The sequence below is a fragment of the Uloborus diversus genome, chromosome 1 (assembly GCF_026930045.1).
Source record: "Uloborus diversus isolate 005 chromosome 1, Udiv.v.3.1, whole genome shotgun sequence".
Taxonomy (NCBI): Eukaryota; Metazoa; Arthropoda; class Arachnida; order Araneae; family Uloboridae; genus Uloborus; species Uloborus diversus.
Genome location: NC_072731.1, coordinates 145,669,287 through 145,687,910, shown reverse-complemented (window position 1 = coordinate 145,687,910; position 18,624 = coordinate 145,669,287). Strand labels below are relative to the sequence as shown.

Genomic DNA, 18,624 nt, shown 5'->3' with positions numbered 1-18,624 from the left:
ACTAGCTTTTGATGATATTATACAACATATAACAAATTATGTTTTAAATTCTCAAACAAATGCGGAAATGTATATATATATATATATCAAAAGGTATAAACATTTCTTTTGATTATAAATCAGTTATAAAATATTTTTAAAAAGTAAGTTATATTTTGAAATTTTATTGCTTACAAAAAAGTCAATAAATTAATTAAAAAATTAATAAACATACATTACAACTCATCTTTAGAAGAATCTTTTGAAACTTGCTCACTTACAAACTTAGTTAAATCTTCAAGCGTTCTCTGGCCATCATATTGCATGGGTTTCTTAGATGATGCTGGCACATAATATAAAGTTGGAAAGCCATTAACATCAAAGTTAGTTGGATAATCGTTAGCTGTGGCATCTATTTTAGCAATGACAACTTTATCATTGTCTCTAAATTTCTTTCCTAAGTTTTTATAAATTGGCTCAAGCTGTTTGCAATGTCCACACCAAGGGGCATAAAATTCTAGCAGGACATCCTTCTTATTTTTCATAACTAATTCTTCAAAAGTAGAGCCAACAACAGTAATAACTGGACCTTTATTTTGTTTTGGAATAAGTTGAGATCTTATGTGTCTTGGTACATCCCCTGCAAAAATTTATCATTTAGTTTCAGGAAATTATTAACAAGAAAATACGATAACAAAAACCATGACTTTTTAAAGCAGAAAGGAAATTATTAGACTAACGTCATTAAAAAACTAATATGGTTCTTAAGATTTTATTTCATGTTTAAAAAAATTAAGAAAATATTTGTGGCAAAGAAAGAAAGACACTTAATATCAAGCAACCGAGTGATACTTTAAAAAATGAAAAAGTGTGATAAATTTAGCTATGAGTCATTTAATTAAAATTGCAACTAATAAAGTATATTTAATTTTTGTACAATGGGTACATTTGTGGGAGAAAAACAAGAAAAAAAAAGATTAACAATTCACCAATCATGCACACTAGGAAAACATGTGAGACAACAGTTTCCCCCCCCCCCCCTGACTATTTCCATCTCAATGGGTGAAACTGTTTGGAAGGTCAAAAACACTGATTAACTTTAGCATAATAATTAGCAATATTATCTAATTACGCATTGTAAAATGGATGCTTGATCTATTTGTATTGTAAGGCAATGCCTATTCTGTAATGTAAATCTAATCTGGTAAAACATTTTGAGTAAAAGTTACAAGTTTAACTCACATAAATATGAGATGAGCAAAGACAACATTTTTTTTAATCTTAGGAACTAGAGAAAAATTTTAGGCAACAGACAAATTATTCCTCAGAACTTAAAGGAAAGTTCAGTACAACATGGCTTCTGAAAAATTCTTGTTCTACAAAAACAAGTTGTCAAGGTTTTTTTTTTTTTTTTTACTTTTTAGTTGCTCAGGTAGCCTGACACCCAGAATTTGTTGAACCCAGGGTTTACCAAACTGAGAGCAGCCAGATAAAACCCACCAGGATTTTTTCGGGCGAGTTCAGTTCAAAAAATGAACCAATTCAGTAAAGAGGGGTTTTTTTTCTGAAATAACTGCACATTCAAAACATTTGCTTCAGAAACATCTTTATATATTAATAGGCAAGCTGTTTTCTTTCGGTACCGATTCCTCCTCTGTTTGTGAACCGATTTCATTGATTCTTTTTTTGTTCAGTAGCTATTGCCGAGTTTTAGTGTCATCAATAAAAATTTTTGAAATCGAACACTAATTAACGGAGATATTAATAAAAAACGCATTTTTGTCCTAAATGGCTCTTTCTATGCGAACGGATGGTCCATTTTTTTCGAATTTGATATGGTTGTAAAGGTCTTTAAAAAATACTCCTAACGAAAAAATTGTCAGGGTGCCCAAGGTCCAATAACCTAAATCCACTAGAAAAAAGTTATAAACGTTTTTTAGTTAGCAAAACTCAAAAATTTTAATTTTATCTCTTTTCCATTGTTGAAATTCATTGTTGGAAGCGTGAAACATTAAGTTTTAATTTATTTTTTAAACCGCTTTTTCTACACGAAAAATGCATTTTAGTGCTTTGAGCTTGTTATGGTTGGAAAGCTCGTGAAAACTACTCCTAAAAACGTTTACGCCCCGTTTACGGCAAAAAAACGAAAACCCGCTAAGATGACTAGAAAATGATCTACAAAAAATTATAAGTTAGCGAAAATTCATTTTTATTTGATTTTTCACACGATTTAGTTAGCGTGAAGAAATTGATAGATAATATTATGTGTTGCCATTTCTCGCTTGACCGTAAAGAAATGCAAGTCTTGCATTTTTTTTTCTATTATTGAGGCTTTTTGGGTAACTATGAGCATTAAAAATGTTTTCATTTTGAGTATGTTTCCGCGATTTCAATATTTAAATAAATCATTTTACGGAGTGAGGGAGGGAGGGAGGATAAAATTACCTTCTTCTCACAATAATACCTGCCTTTTCTATTGCCAACAGCAAATCTCTAGGTGAAACTTTTGATAAAATTGGCGATTATTTATTATGACGTCCAGTGCTTTCGCATAGACAATTATGTTGCCATGAGTAGAATTTGTTCCTTTGACTGTTGAAAATTTTATATTTCTAACGGCAACGGTCATGCCTACTTTTACAAAGAATATTGTTTATACAGAAGTTTTACGTATTAAAGGAGTTTTACAGTATCATTTCATTCTGGAAGAATTCGATAATTGGGATAATAAGGATTGGCGTTTAATATGGCCCTTATTCTATAGTAAGGATTGGCGAACTTTATCTAATGCTGTAAAATTTTTCTCACCAAAATGCCAGCGCGAGAAATATTTTTCTTGTTGGCCCTCGGAAAAAGGACCAACGGATGTGGAATGGGAAGTTCGGGAGAAATGAAGCAATGGAAACTGAATTTCAATTTAAATAACATTTTATTTAAAACATATGTATAAGTATAAATAGGAAAAACTAATATTCAACATTTATAAAACCAAATCCCCATAAACAAATTAAATATTTCCCCCCAACATACATCAATAAGAAATATCACATTATTCGTTTTCTCTAAATTTCAGTTCTAAAACGTCCTCAATAAAACAACCCTAAACAGCACACCACATTGTTGGTACAGTCCAAGAAAAACTATTTAGAAATTTCATACCCTTGGAAGTCCACACATAAGCACTTGGCACATAAAACATGAAGGTCACATCCATCAATAGGATGAACTTTTCAGTTGAAAAAACCACACGTCCACTCGTGGACGACAGACCATCCTCTGTCAATGGTCACTGCATTCCAGGCACACTCATACCACAGTAGAAGACTCCCCACCATATGCAGTACAGGAAATTATTTACCTGGTTTCTATGCCAAACAGGAGAACATTCAGTAGTAGAGGACGCACAGTCTATTAGAGGTCACCTCACCAGTCGAAGAGATGCCTCACCCCACACTGAACCTGTACGGTCCGACCAGCTCGGAACCTAGGATGAGCAGCTTCGGATCCTTCGGTCCTGTTAAGCCTAATTCAATACATCAACTCTTTCTTTCTAATTTTATTTTCACAAAACCGCCTTCCAAACATAGGGTACTGTTTTAGAACTTATCCTGCACTACTAGCATGCAAAACAAACTTTAATTTTTACATTTCTTTAATAAACTTCCACGTCCCCTGCGTGGACAAATCAACCAGAGCACACATGCTCACATCAAAACAAACCGTCTGCAGATTGCAGAACGGAAGCAAATCATAAGAGATCGATTGATTGACTTTCTATTTAAACCATCACTGTTACCCCGACGCAATGACGTGACGTCATCAAAATTTGCAACTCAAAACACAGTTAATATCTTAACTGTTGCTATTTTTAAATTATCTTCTTCACTGCTTTCAGCAAAAAGATCCTCAACTCTTGAGGCCTGACGTCACGTCCGGAGATGGGCGAAACACGTGATCGACTTGTTGGGTGTTTAGTCACTTGGGGATTTCATACGTCCGCCGGATAATCAAGTCTTTTAAGACCGGGAATCTGTTTTTCTCGGATAGGTTTGAATTTACAGGTAAGTTTTAAACAATTTAAAATACATTCAAGCTTTTTACGAATCTCTCCAAGAACCAAAATAATGGCTTTTGCCAACATTTCTTTTTCATTCATAAAAAAAAAGAGTAGAGAAATGTCTATTTACAAGGAGCTGACTACGAATAAAGTCCTTCTTTAAAGTGGGGTTCATTAAATTAATCGTTCGTGACAAGGGGGAGGAAATAAATGACAAGAGGGACATACAATGGAGAAAATGTGACAGCAAGCCTTTTTTTTATAAGCAAGTTTATTAAAAACAGTATGACATGTGGCAAAGGGAACAGTGAGCATGGTGAAATGTGAAACTTTGTGACAAAGGGGAGAGGGGGTCAAAAATTTTGAGAAGTGTATTGCTCAGTTATTTCCTAAACCGTAAACATATCACAAAAACGATTTTTTTAAAATAAAATTGCACTATTATTAGGATGTCCAGTGTTTTTGAATGGACAATTTTTAATGTAGCAAGTACAATTCGTACATTTGTCTGTTTGAAATTTTATATTTCTAATGGAAGAAGTCAAGGCAACTTACTCAATAATATTCAACTTTTTAGAAGAAATATTGTTCATGAAGAAGTTTTACGTATAATCTGAGTTTTGCAGCATCATTTCATTCGGGAAGATTTTGATAATTGGGAAATTGGCGCTCTTCATTTATTGGCGTCAAATTTTTGGCACCAATTGCAGCGTGAGAAATGTTTTTCTTTGCATACGTAAACAAAGAGTAGGGAAATATATATTTGCATACAGTTACCACAAAACAGGGGTTGTCCAAGAATGAAGTCACGCTTTAAGGTGGGGTTCACGAAATAGTAACAGTTTGTGACAAAGGAGAGGGCTCTTCATCTATTGGCGTCAGATTTTTCACACCAACTGCAGTGCGAGAAATGTTTTTTTCTTTGCATACATAAACAAAGAGTAGGGAAATATATGTTTCCATATGGTTACCCCAAAACAGGGGCTGTCCATGAATGATGTCGCTTTAAGGTGGGGTTCACGATATAGTAAAAGTTTGAGACTAGAAAGAGGAAAGAAATGACAAGAGGGATATGACATTGGGGAGAATGTGACAACAAGCCTTTTTGTAATAGGAACGTTTATGAAAAACAGCGTGACATGTGACAAAAGGAAGAGGGGTAAGGTGAGCTGCGAAACTTTGACAAAGAGGGGAGAGGGCCAAAAATGTTGAAAAGTGTGACATCAGTTATGCACCGCCCTCAACCATAAAAAAATCTCAAAGATGACCTTTTTTAAAAATTGTACTAGTATTGCGACGTCCAGTGTTTTCAAATAGACAGTTATATGTTGCCACGAGTAGAGTTCCACCATTTTATACTTGGGAATTTATATTTCTAATGACGAAGAAGCTACTTACTCAATAATAGTAGACGTTTTATACGGAATATTGTTCACACAGAAGTTTTTCGTATAAACTGAGTTTTGGTGCTTCATTTCATACGGGAATATTTCGAAAATTGTATTATTGACGATTTTTATCTATTGGCGTCAAATTTTTTGTTTCCAATGCCAGTGCAAAAAATGTTTTTCCTTTGCATACGTAAACAAAGAGTAAGGAAGAATCTATTTGGATAGCTTAGCACAAAGCAACATGGTATCCAAAATAAAATTAATCAAGCGAAGAATTTGACGACTACACCAATTTATCAATGGGGCTGTTTTCTTCAGTCAAAAGTTCTACTTTTAGTCACTGAAATTTATAGAATAAGCAGAAGAAATAACTTGGAGCCTGAAAAAACTTTTGTTTTCTCGACAGTTATTTTTTATTAATATTTCAAATGTTCGAATTTGGAAATAAAGCGTGATCTTTATGACGTTACAAGTGATCTACTTAGGTGCGTTACTCCATTGCTGTGTTATATGTTTACGCTTTGCTGTCAATCGCCTTTCCACGCTATGATAATTTGTGCTGTGCACTAATGGCATCAGTGAATGGCATTTCATCGCTTTTGATATCATATGCAGAAGCGTAAAAACTGAATTTCAGTCTGCGCACCGATTAAAATAATTGTTAAAAAATGATAAATGTTTAAAAATTATTTAAATAATGGTTAAAACCCATGTGTTTTTGCTTGCTCTTTCAGAAAAAACACTTTAAAAATTTCGGAAACGACCCCATTACCAAAATATCACTTTTCATACATATATTTTGAGATTAACAGACAAAAAGCAAAATTAGAATAAATTATTACCTTTTGTTATTGTGTGTTTCTAGATATGCAGTAAACAAGGGTAAAAGTAGAAATAAAATGTTGGGAATAGTTAAATTCATACAAGATTTCTCAAATATTTATTTATGAATATGGTCGAATTTCGACCACTGGGCGAACACTAGTACAAGTTATTACAACAACATTGAGCAACATCTAATGCAGATTACCATTTTCCTTTTTGAACGATTTAGCTCTTTGATGTATGTTGGTAAATATTAAAACTATTTGTGGATAAACTTTGAATATAATAAGAGATTTCTCTTATTTTATTCAGCTAGTTCTTTTTTAAGTATTGCCAAAACTAAGTAGCAATGTTGGCAATTCCTCACTTTTTTAAGCATTTTATAAAGTTTATATGGAAAACGGGGAAAATGATGCTGTTTTTTTCTTAAAATAAATTTGGCAAATTTGCAAGAAAATACTGACTTTATTGACTGAATTCTGATAACACTGACAAATACTGACCACATAGACTTTTACTGACCAGTTGTGTGTCCTGCATCTTTAACAGGGCATATATTTGCATGGTTTCATTTGCAAACTTCCACTTAAATAAAATAAACATCTTTAGTCAACATTCACATATTTTTTTTTTTTTTAGCTCCATTCTGAATATGTTTCCTTTTGAAGCCTGCAGTGAAAAAATACCAGTTATGAAGCATTTACCACCATTACCAAGCGTTTAGCTTTAAGTTTATTTCTAAGTTCCCAATGGATCAATCAAAAATTGGAAAAAATTCAATGCAGAACTACACGGGTTATACAGGTTTTTCTAAAACCTGTCTACCATACTCTTACTGAGGCATCCTGAACTGAGATGTAACTTTCAGGATACGGTGCAAATTTAGCACCAAAAGTTATTAGAAACTTAAAAGAATTTGGTTGTATTTTAAGTAAATATTGGCTCATTTATGAACAGAGAATATTTATATTACTTCACAAAAAAGTTAATTACATCACATACAAAAATAGCATTATCAACTTAGGTTTACTTTTATTCAAAAGAAAAAAGATGCTACATAAATCCTGATATAGATGGATTTTTAGATTGATAAAAAAGTTTCAACTAATTGTTTTATTTATTAAAAAATTTAAACAGAATTACTTTGAAATCCGAGTTCAACAATTTTTGAATCCTTAACTATTTTTACAGCACAACTAATTAATTTTCAAGAAAATTTATAAATTTATTGTAAAGTGATTAATTTAATTTTTTTTAAACTAACTTAATTGATATGTTGTGTAAATTATAGTTAAATAGTTTTTCTGCATCAGAAAATCTTACGTGTTTATAAAAAATGTTGGTAATGACTATTTGACAATGTTAGTGTTCGACAGTTTTTGACTTTAAAAACAAAACTCTTACTATTAGTGAACATTGAGGATCTTCAACCAGTTGGCATCAAACCTGGAACCTTCCAGTTACAAGTGCAAAGCCTAGCAACCAGGAAAACCACAGTTCCTGCTGTGCTATTTGTCAACAAGACAACCTTTGCCCACATACTGGGCGACTCCCATCAATGTTTTCAAGGACATGAGGTACTACTGTGGTCAGTCAGGTCAATAGACCTCTCCCCAATTCAGACTACTTGGGACATTTTTGGAAGGTAACTGCAGTCTTCTGGAATACTGGTGAATTAAGTGCCCAGTTGAAAAGAATATGGCATGATCTTCCTCAGGATGTCATGGGAGACCAAAAGTCAGCCATGTTTCAGCTTGTAGAGCTGCTAGAGAATTCTATGCTACTTACTGATTTGTAACTTTTTTGATGCCATAAATTCTTACAGTCAACTCTCAGTAAATCAAAGTCCTGAGAGACTGGCTAAAACCTTTGAGTTATGAGAAGTTCCCACAGCCTTCTCAAGACTTTGAAACTCAATGAAAGCTTTGAGATAAAGGAACATTCAAAATTTAAGGCTTTGACTTGTTGCGAGTCGACTGTAAAATGATCTTTTGTTCTGAACTTACAATTATTTGCTTACCTTCTACATATACTACATACATGTTAAGTTTTGTGATAGTAGCTCGTTTCTTTCTGTGTGCATACATCTTTTGCGACTGAGTAATATTAAACTTTGAACTGAAGAATTTAAAAAAAAAAAAACTAAAATACAAGATCTCAAGTATTTTGAGCTGAATATTACACTAAAAACTTAGCTGCACTTATTAGATAATGAACTACATCAAAAAACTTAAAGCATATATTAGAAGCATAACCAACTGAACTAGATTTTTTCATTATGAAACTTACCATTGAGAACATCTTGAACAAAATTCTTCAATACATCAGCAGAAAAATCTTCCTCTGGTTCCATCCTGTACTTAATTTTTCTGCTCTCAAAATAACCAACGTTAACATCTTCACCACTATCATCTAAATTAAGTTGCACCAGTTCATCTTCAAATTCTTCTTCATTTGAGACAGCAAAAGTTATTTCCCCCGTATAGTCCTTAGCTACTTTAGCAACTTCCTTTTGGATAAGTTGTGTTTCTATACAAAGCACAAAATCATAAAATTAGGGCTAGATTCCAATATAGAAATATAAATGAATCGATTATTTCAGAAAGGGCGTAAGTCTAATGGATTCCCGTAGGACTTACACCCTTTCTGAAATAATCGATTTAAATAAGGGAGGGGAGGAACTCAGATGTGACTTACGAACTCTATGATCAAAACTGAAATCCACATCATAATATACAACAACTAAAGGGTATTTGTCACCATACTTCCAAATATTCTTCCTACTTCTTTCTCCAACAAGAGGCAAATGATGCTCATTAATAAACCTGGTTACATCATGAGACCCAGCTGCTGTCTACAAAACATAATTACAATGAAACAAATGTACTCATTTGGACGAACAAAATGACTTTAAAGAAACATGAAATGCAAATAATTATCAGGCATCTTCATATGTCTAGAAATAAAATAAAATTGTGAATTCTTTTTTGAAAAAAAAATCATTCTTCACACGTCAGTTTTTGTGTTGGTAATGCAAACAAGAGGGAGGGGGGGGGGGGACAATCTGGCAACTGCTTATAAGTAGCAAAACATTTTTAGGGCGGAACAATCTAGTAGACATAATAAAAGTCTTATTTGTTTAAATAAAATGAGGAATGAAAGATAAAATTTCAAACCAATGAATCACCCACTATCAGCATGTTTGCAAGAGCAATATTAGACCAACGCCCCCGTAATACTAAATGCCAATTGCTTTCTCATTTTTAACGTAGGGCAAAAACAAACTCAAAATGTGTTGAGTTATACTGCTATCTATCGGAAATCATCGAAAATAACAATTGGGTAATTTTTAAATTTTAATTTTGAAATTAACCAATTGACAATTTAATTTGAATTGTTTGGTTCCATCACCATAGCAACTCCATTATTGGGTGTGGCTGTTTGCTTGATAATTATCATACATGGGCAGTTCACTTTTTGAGGCAAATGGGATAAGTATTTAGTATTAAACAGGCATAGTAGACAATGCATGGAGCTCAGCAAGTACAATGCAAAGGTAATGCAGAACCATCAGAAGTAAATAAAATAATTTTTAAAAAGAAAGAAAAGATAAATGGGATTTTTCGACCTACTCATGTCAGAGGCTAATTTGTGGCAAACACCATGATAGTCAGCGCAACTTTAAGTATGATCATAACAGTTTTTAAATTTTTCATCAGATTTATTATGGATCCTTCTCCAAAAAGTACACATAGTGTATCTAATTTCAAGTTTAAAAAAAAAAAAAATATATATATATATATATATATATAATGCCTATACATATTTTTTTTTTTCAATTACCTGTTTTGAATTGATAACAAAAGAAAACATAATAAGTTCATCACTTTTTGATTGCATGAATAAATTTTTGCATATTTAATCGAATAAAATTTTTTTGCTATGGCATTATGTCCTTTACATAAAAAACAAATATTTAAATGAAATGCTAAAGCATATTAGTTTTTATTTTCCTTAATTAAATAAATACAATTCTTGTAATGTAACAAAAAAAAAAGGGTGTAAATTTATATTATACAGTGAAGCACCCCTTACACGTTTTTGAACAGACTTTATGAAACAAGCGTATAAATCAAAAAATATATAATAGGCATACATTAATGTGTATTAGAGCCTGCAAGGATCAATTTAAAAAATGCATGATTGCTAAAAACGTATAACAGTGCTTCACTGTATATCCATCACATTTTTCTCCAGAAAACTATGTAGTTCAAAAACTAAATAAATAAAACAATTGAAAATTTTTGAAAACAGTAAAATGACTTACATTAGTCAGTTCAAATTTAGTGGGTTGATATTCAGAAGCAAATATTTCTGGTTGATACAAAACAATTTTTGACTTTTTTACACCAAAATGATTCAAAATTTTTTTCTCAAATACATGGTAGAAGGTAAACTTCCCTCTGAAGGTATTTGCTGAAAGAAAAAAAAAATCATGATTTTTGTACCAATTAGCACGAAAGAAGACATAAAAATAAAATTGGTTTTAAACATTGGTACAAAAATTTAAAAAGAGGATAAGAAATGACATTGAACAAAACATTTTTAAGGTTTTTGTTCAATAATGAAGCAGTAATTATGATTATTGAAATTAAAAACAGGTTATCCATGGATAATAGGTGCTTCTATGGCCTTAAAAACCAATTAAAATCAAATTACATCAGATTTAAAACTAAAATAATTTTATATAAAACATTGATAAGACCTTTTATTGACTTTTGAGAAAGGTTTTAAGAAAAATTTTTGAACCAATAAAACAAGATAACTCTTGGAGAATAGCTTATAACCATGAAATTTACAAAAAGTATGGTGAACTTAACATCTTAAAGGTTATAAAGGCGTCTTGCATTAGGTGGCTAGGACACATATTTTGATATACAGATGCATTCCCCCACACTTTCTCCAACATTGAAGGAAAACACCATAGGCAGACCCCCAGTCAGATGGCTGAATAGGATAGAAAAGGACTTAAAAGTAGTATGAATGAATGGATGGAGGGCCATTGCACAGGATAGGGTTAAGTGGGAAAGAATTGGAGAAATGGTCTTGACCAGCAACAGACTGTAGTACCAGTGAAGAGGATGAAGAATAATAAAATACATCAATATGAAAAATACATAAAAAATGAAAAACTCATATCCTATCTGCTTTTAAAGGAGAATAAAATACTTCCCCTCTAAATTACATATTTTATCATCATACAGTAGACCAGCGATTCTCAGCCAGTGGACCTGCACCGATCCACAAAAAACCTTGCCTAGTTCAAAGATTTTTGGTCGTCCACATTAAAAAAATTTCTTTACTCAAAAACAGAAAGCTCTATAAAAAAAAATAATATCCTGTGTAACATCTTTTACATGAATTTTGATTAACATTGGTACGTTTCTATGATCTTCAAGCAATGTCTATTACTTTTGTTTAATTATTACAGTATTTACTTATCTTATTCTTAAGATGTAAATATTTTTTGTAACAGTTTCTAACACCAAGTAAAGTTTTATTTATAATTTTTTTTTTAAATTCACACATTTATCATTATTATTATTATATTTTGTAAAAAAAAAAAAAAACTTGATCCTTCACAAGTTTTTATTACAATTACAGTGCCCACTGTTTATTAAAATCACCCTGGTTCCGATTTTATAAACGGGCAAACCTACAATTATAGAAATAAATACTGAAAAACAAAAGAAATGAATTAAGAATAGTGTTTTAATATTTTATATTAAGTGTTTCAAAATGTTGACATTTTAACTAAACATGTTTTTTTTTTTTTTGTTTACATAAGGTTCTTAAAATATTGCATACTTTTGTGTGATTAACAAGAGCTTTTCTGACATCTATTGAAAGGACAAATTTGGCAGTATGGTTCACTCATTTTCTGAGACCGATTGCCCCACTCCTTGAGCAGACATATAACTTTAGAATTTTTATGCCTGTCTTAATTTTTAATGCAGTAAAACTGTCTTTTTCCATTTTTAACAGATGCTTTTTAGAGTCTCCATGGCTCTATGGTAGAAGCTTTGCTTCATATGCCGGAGTTTGCGGGCTCGATTCCCGCCGGTGTCATGGGTGTTATTTCTTCTCTATGTGCTGTAAATCTTTTTTGTGTTGTCTTATCCGTTAATAAAGAAGTCAAACCTTTCAAGGCAATGGTACCAATCTTTCCGTAGTAGTTTATTAAGGACATGCAAACAACAACAGCAGCAGATCTGCCGTACTAAGCACAGATGTGGTATCTGCAATAGAGCTCAAAATGAGAAATTGATGATTAAAGTTTTACAACTCGTTTCTTTGATTTATGACTTAGTTAAATGCTCAACTTGCGGTAGTTCTTTCGTTAATAACTTATCTAAAAACCGTAAAAGAGTATTTTTGTAAAAATCTTAATTTAAAAATAATAAATGTAGTTACGACAAATTTTCTTTTCAAAACCTTTTCATATACTAAGCTATTTTCACTGTAAGTGACAATTTCTAGGCATTTTAGGGGTATCTGCACAGATATGACAAAAATAGAAGAGTGAATCGTGCTCAATGTATCATTAAATAATACTGAAAACATCTGCTTTCTTTGGACTTAGCTGTTTCGCTTTAATTTGTTAATACAAATCAAGCAGAATCTACCTTCTGAAAGATACCATTTTCAAAACTATGGACTGTTAAACCTGTAATCCATTACAATTTTCTGTTTTTTATATTCAAAGAATGTATTTTTTATAATGTTTTATTTTCTAGATTCACTTTTACCAAGCATGAAGATAATTTTGACAGCAGACGATACTTAAATAAAGATATTACTGGCCGTAGAATGAAATGCGTTTTTTTGCATGAAAAAATTAGATATGAATATTTTACATGCATTTCATTTTTAGAATTTGCATTTTAAATAGACATTTAAATAGAAAAAGCTGAATATTTACTTTAACAATTATGCAAAGTTGTATTAGTTTTTATTATCAACCTGTATCAAATATTCAACGGTAAACTAATTTTAATATTCTGTGTTACAATAAACTGCTACATTATTAAATATACTGCTTTACTAAGGTATAAAAGTCGTATCTACAAATTACTAAAGAAAACAGTGGTAACTGCGCAGATACCACTTTAAAGGTTTAGTATTTGTCACTTACGTTCGAATTGCCTTAGCAAACTAAGCAAATTTGCAAATACGACTTTTTCTTAAAGCTTTTTTTAATATTTCGCGTTCACAAATCACCAAAAAACTTGAGATTCAGGTAAATTAAATTACTAACGACCACCTGGTGACAATAACTTAATTTTGATAAAATGTGCAGATACCACATCTGTGCTTAGCACGACAGAGATGCTTTACAAAAACTTGATTTTATAAAATGGCGACATTGATTTTATTAAAAGATGTTTTTAACATGGTTTGGTATTGTAATGCCTCTGTTTATCCAGATTTAATTTTTAAAAGCAGCTGATTTTATAATCTAGTGATTTTATAAGTGGCAGTCACTGTATTTAACAGTTCACAAGACTATTTCTTCAGAGTTGTTCTAAAATAGCGTTTTAGAAATTCAATTTTGCAGTGATTCTGGGAGTAGCGCTTTGAAACCCCCTCCCCCTAACATGATTGAAAGTCGTTTAAAATTGCACATTTTTGGAACTTCAGTTTTGAAAAATTACCAGATGAAAGATATTGAGCTTAATTTTTTCCTTAACACTTCTTGAAATGTCTACAATCGCGTCATTAAAGCTTAAATGTTTGCAAAATGCCCCGGGGAAGGCCTTTAATCTCCTCTTCCTAATGCTACCAAAGATCTTCTGAAATTGCCCTTTTTGAAACTTCCAATTCCAAAAAGTTTCTGGAAGGGAGATTTGAACCGAATACCTTCCCCTAATATTGTCAAACATAGAACTTCAATTCGGAAAAAATTACTGATGTAAGGTCAATTGTATTGGTCCTTGATTGTAACAGAAAGACATTTACACAATTCTGTAGTCACAAAAGAAAAAGAAATGCCTTCTAAAATTATAACAAAGATATTCTTCATTGTGAAACAAAGAAGAGCAAGAGCAGCCCTCCTCCACGACAGAAGTATACAAAAAACCATACTACAGTAGTGTGCGAATTAATGTGAACACGACAAAAATTACACAATTTTGTTTTTGTCTCGTAATTGGCAACACTTTTAAGTCAATACAGCCGCCATTTTGTTTTGTCAATGTGTCAGTCAGTTAGTGGTATGACATATCACACTACGGACGCCGTGCATTTTATTTATTTTTTGCAAAATATTGCTTTTTAAGGCGTTAATCTGCACAAACGCATTATAACTTGCTTTTGAAAATGGATATTATTCCAAAAAAGCGAACTAAGATCGTTTTTTTGCATGAACATACATCCATGACTCAAAAAGACATTATCAAGGAGTGTAATGTGAGTTTGGGAGCTGTCAATAAAATTTTAAAGCAAAAAAGAGATACTGGGACAATTGAGATGAACAGAAAAGGAAAATGTGGGAAAAAAAGAAAAACAACAGCAAGGGATAAAGCTTTTTTGATAAGGGAAAGTAACCAGCTAGGAACTTTAGCAAGATTTAGCACACGTTGGAGTTGTTGTTCACTATTCAATTGTAAGAACACTTCTTATTGAAGGTGGAAGAATATCAATTAGACCTCAAAAGAAGCAGCTACTGACAGCTGCTATGATGAAAAAGCGATTTGCTTGGGCAAAAAAATATGTTAGCTGGACTGTTGACAACTGGAGGAAAGTTTTATTTTCAGACGAGAGCCATTTTTCGGTACAAGGGCAACGATCTCGTTAGGTCAGAAGAAGTGTCAACGAAAAAACAGAAGTGTCAACATGTCAACGGCACATGTTGATCATACAGTTATACATCCGTCAAAGAAGATGTTTTGGGGCTGTTTTTCTTATAAAGGTACCGGATGCCTTGTGCCAGTCGAAGGTATGATGAACTCCCAAAAATATAGAGACTTGTTAGACCACAGGTTGAAAGTGGAACTCGAAAAAGTTGATGTAAGCAATGAAGCAAATTTTCAGCAAGACTCGGCTCCGTGTCAGGTGTCCAAGATCATGCGAAAATTTTCCTAGGAGAAAAAGATTTCATCCCTATAATGGCCAGGAAATTCATCGGATATTAATCCTATAGAAATTTTGTGGGCTATAGTGAAAACTAGGCTTCGCAAAATTGATTGCATCTCACAAACAAAATTAATAGAAGCTGTTATCCAGATATGGTTTCGAGATCAGCCAATATCAGAAAACTGTAAGAAACTTGTTGATTCCATAGCAAAACGTGTTTAAGATATTATTAAGGTCAAGGGAGGACACATGTCATATTAAAATAATAAATATGTAATTTTTTTTTGATTAAAGAAATATATGAACAATAATTGCATTTTTTCATTTGTGTTCACATTAATTTGCACACTACTGTATCTTAACAGAAAAGGTATCCCTTGGTGCAGGTCTGATTTAGGTTTGATTTAGATTATTAATTTTTCCAGACTGTCTATATATTTTTCCGACAGCTTAGGTTAAGTATGTAAAATAACTTTTAAAACCTATAAAGTTGGAAATTAATTTTAGGAAACATGCTTGAAACGAAAAAGAAAAAAATGAGAGAAACACACGGAAATTAAAAAATATATATCTTTACCTGTTTCTAAATAAGACGTGTAAATTTGCTCCAAATCAGATAAGAAAAAGCCCACAATTACTACATCATTTTTTCCAATTGCATTTTCTAGTAATTTTACAGATCTGATTTCTTCACTAGGTGGTTTAGCTTGTTCCTTCATGTATGAAATAATACCTAAAAAAGTATCAAATATTCTAGAATTTCAATTTTGACAGCCTCTAATAGTGCAGTGTTTGATATTCAACAATTGACATCAAATATTTGACACATTTTAATTAAATAATACTAGCTGCCTTTTTTAAGTAATTAAATATGCCATCCTTTTGTACATATTCGACTTAGCTATAGTGGACTGGTGTGCACCACCAAAGGCAATATACTTTGGGAGCTTCCCCCCTTTTTGCTGCCTGTGGCGCGCACTTTAGCCTCGCGGTTGTAGGCTGCTTGTCCAACCCACCTGTTGCGGATTGGTGTACATCACCCTTGGCAATCTACTTTGGGCGTCATCCCTTCTAACTAAGTGTGGCGATACATTAATAAGTGAGCAGTACAGTAATTTTTGGCATGGTACATCTTTAGAACCAGGGTTAAAAAATATCGTGATATTTTGATACATATCCGATATTTTCAATTAGAATAAACTAAAGTCTTCAAAATAGTACAGGCATCCTCATATCACTTTTTATTTTGTTGTATTATAATCACATTATGTAGACTTAAAATTAAGGTTTCTTTCATTATTTATATCTAATATTTCATTTAACATTTCTATCAATTTTAATTGAGTTAATTTAGTATTAGCTGTTTTATTCATTTTTCTTCTGTTAGCTACTTTTACAGTTATATGACTCAAAAATAAATAATATACATTAGTCAGTGCACAGTCATAAGACAATTTCTTTTTTTTTTTTTGAGCGATGTTTGATATTTAATTATGCCCTTTTAACCAGAATTAGTTTTTTTACATTACTATAAATTTATGAATATAAAATATGTAATAAATGAGTATTATATTACTTTGTTATATTAATGGTGTATTAATACATCATAAAAATGTAGTGAATAACCTTGTGGTTATGTTAAATAATAAATGAACAATATTACTATGATTAATGTACTATTTATATTGAAAATACCATAGCTGGAAAAATAAATATCGGATATATATTGTGATATATATCATGATATACATTGACTGATACATATCGGCGAATCCTGTCTAGAATCATTCCATTCCCGATTTGCTGAGTGGCTCCACTTTACCATTAACTTGAATCATTTAACTACATCCGCTTCAAACAGAAAAACAGGAAGAAAATATAAGTGGTAGAAAAAAAGGCCCTAGTTTTTCCGAAGAGAGTAAAACATAACCTTGAAAACAGAACTCCTAATGGTAGGATTTGGCAGCATGCCAACATGTGTTTTCTTTCAGGAGTAGAATTTTCCTTGAGAATTTACATCTTAGTTAACATCTTTGCTAAAGTCATAGAAAAACGAAAACAGTCTAAACATGATGTCCAAAAAATAATGAGTCTATTGATACCTGGTTTGATCGTCAATTCTCTGGTGCTCGAAAGAAGAGTCATATTTCATAGTATCTTTTATTCCAATTTAAATTTATGCTATTAGTTGGATTTAAAAATAAGCTATTTAAAAAAACTTAAAGCCCAAAATTTTAATGCATCTTATCACATGAACCTTTTTGAAGTTAAAGTTTTGCAAATATTATTATATTAAGATGAAAGGATAAATTAATTTCAGTGGAAAGGAATATTTACTCAAATTATAAAGTATGAAATCTTACAAAAGGATAAAGGTGGTGCTTGTCCCATAAAGATGTGTCACAGCTCATTTTCAACATTTTTTGACTATGGTCAAAACAAAATGCTAAGTGGTATTTAAGACATTTTAAGATAGCTCCAAGGATATATAGTGAAATCCCGTTACAACAAACTTCAAGGGACCACAAATGTTGCTCGTTGTAGCGGGAATTTCGTTGTAATGGAATTCAAATAATGTAATGGCAGTTATATAGGGACTGAAAATGTAGTTCGTTGAAACGAAAAAATTTCCTTGTATTGGTATTCGTTGTAACAGAATTTCACTGCAACTTCATACAAAAAAGGAATGAAAGAAAAAATCATACAAAAAATAGTAGGATATAATTATTATTTTTAATATTATGTAAACGCAAATTCAAACCTGATTCATCCCTGGGACCATTATACTCATATTTTTTGCCTTCACGGAAGATAATAAGTGTTGGCCATCCTCTTGCATCATATTTTTCAGCAAGATCTTTTTCAGCAGTTCCATCAACTTTTGCAAGTGGTATTGGTGTGGGCAAAGTTTTTAAAACTTTTGCAGCCCTTTCATATTCTGGAGCTAACTGTTTACAATGGCCACACCTAAATAAAAAACATATTAGTATATACCGCATGAAGTGCATTGAATAAAATATTATGCAACAGCTTATACTTTATTCAAGAAATGAAAACACACACGGGTTGATTCCTAGAGAAAGAATCAAAAATAATTAAATAACTAATGTTGACGGCTTCAGCTCTTAAATTACTTTTCTACTTTAATTTTATAATAAACTATAGTTAACAAAAATCACATAAATGAAACATATAATGAGATTTAATGTAAAATAGCTTTCAGTTTTAAAATCTACA

General features: G+C 31.7%; 1 protein-coding gene across 1 annotated transcript in view; it reads right to left on the bottom strand.

Moving 5' to 3' along the window:
* Nucleotides 1-215: 215 nt before the first annotated feature.
* Nucleotides 216-18,624, bottom strand: part of LOC129232731 (protein disulfide-isomerase A4-like) — a 41,687-nt gene continuing 23,278 nt past the window's right edge. Inside the window, exons 4-9 of the mRNA XM_054866846.1 lie at nucleotides 18,149-18,354; nucleotides 15,965-16,120; nucleotides 10,580-10,728; nucleotides 8,950-9,106; nucleotides 8,542-8,781; nucleotides 216-619 (exon numbers count right to left, since the gene is read on the bottom strand). Of these exons, the coding sequence (XP_054722821.1) occupies nucleotides 216-619; nucleotides 8,542-8,781; nucleotides 8,950-9,106; nucleotides 10,580-10,728; nucleotides 15,965-16,120; nucleotides 18,149-18,354 (1,312 nt within the window). The remainder of the gene's footprint in view (nucleotides 620-8,541; nucleotides 8,782-8,949; nucleotides 9,107-10,579; nucleotides 10,729-15,964; nucleotides 16,121-18,148; nucleotides 18,355-18,624) is intronic.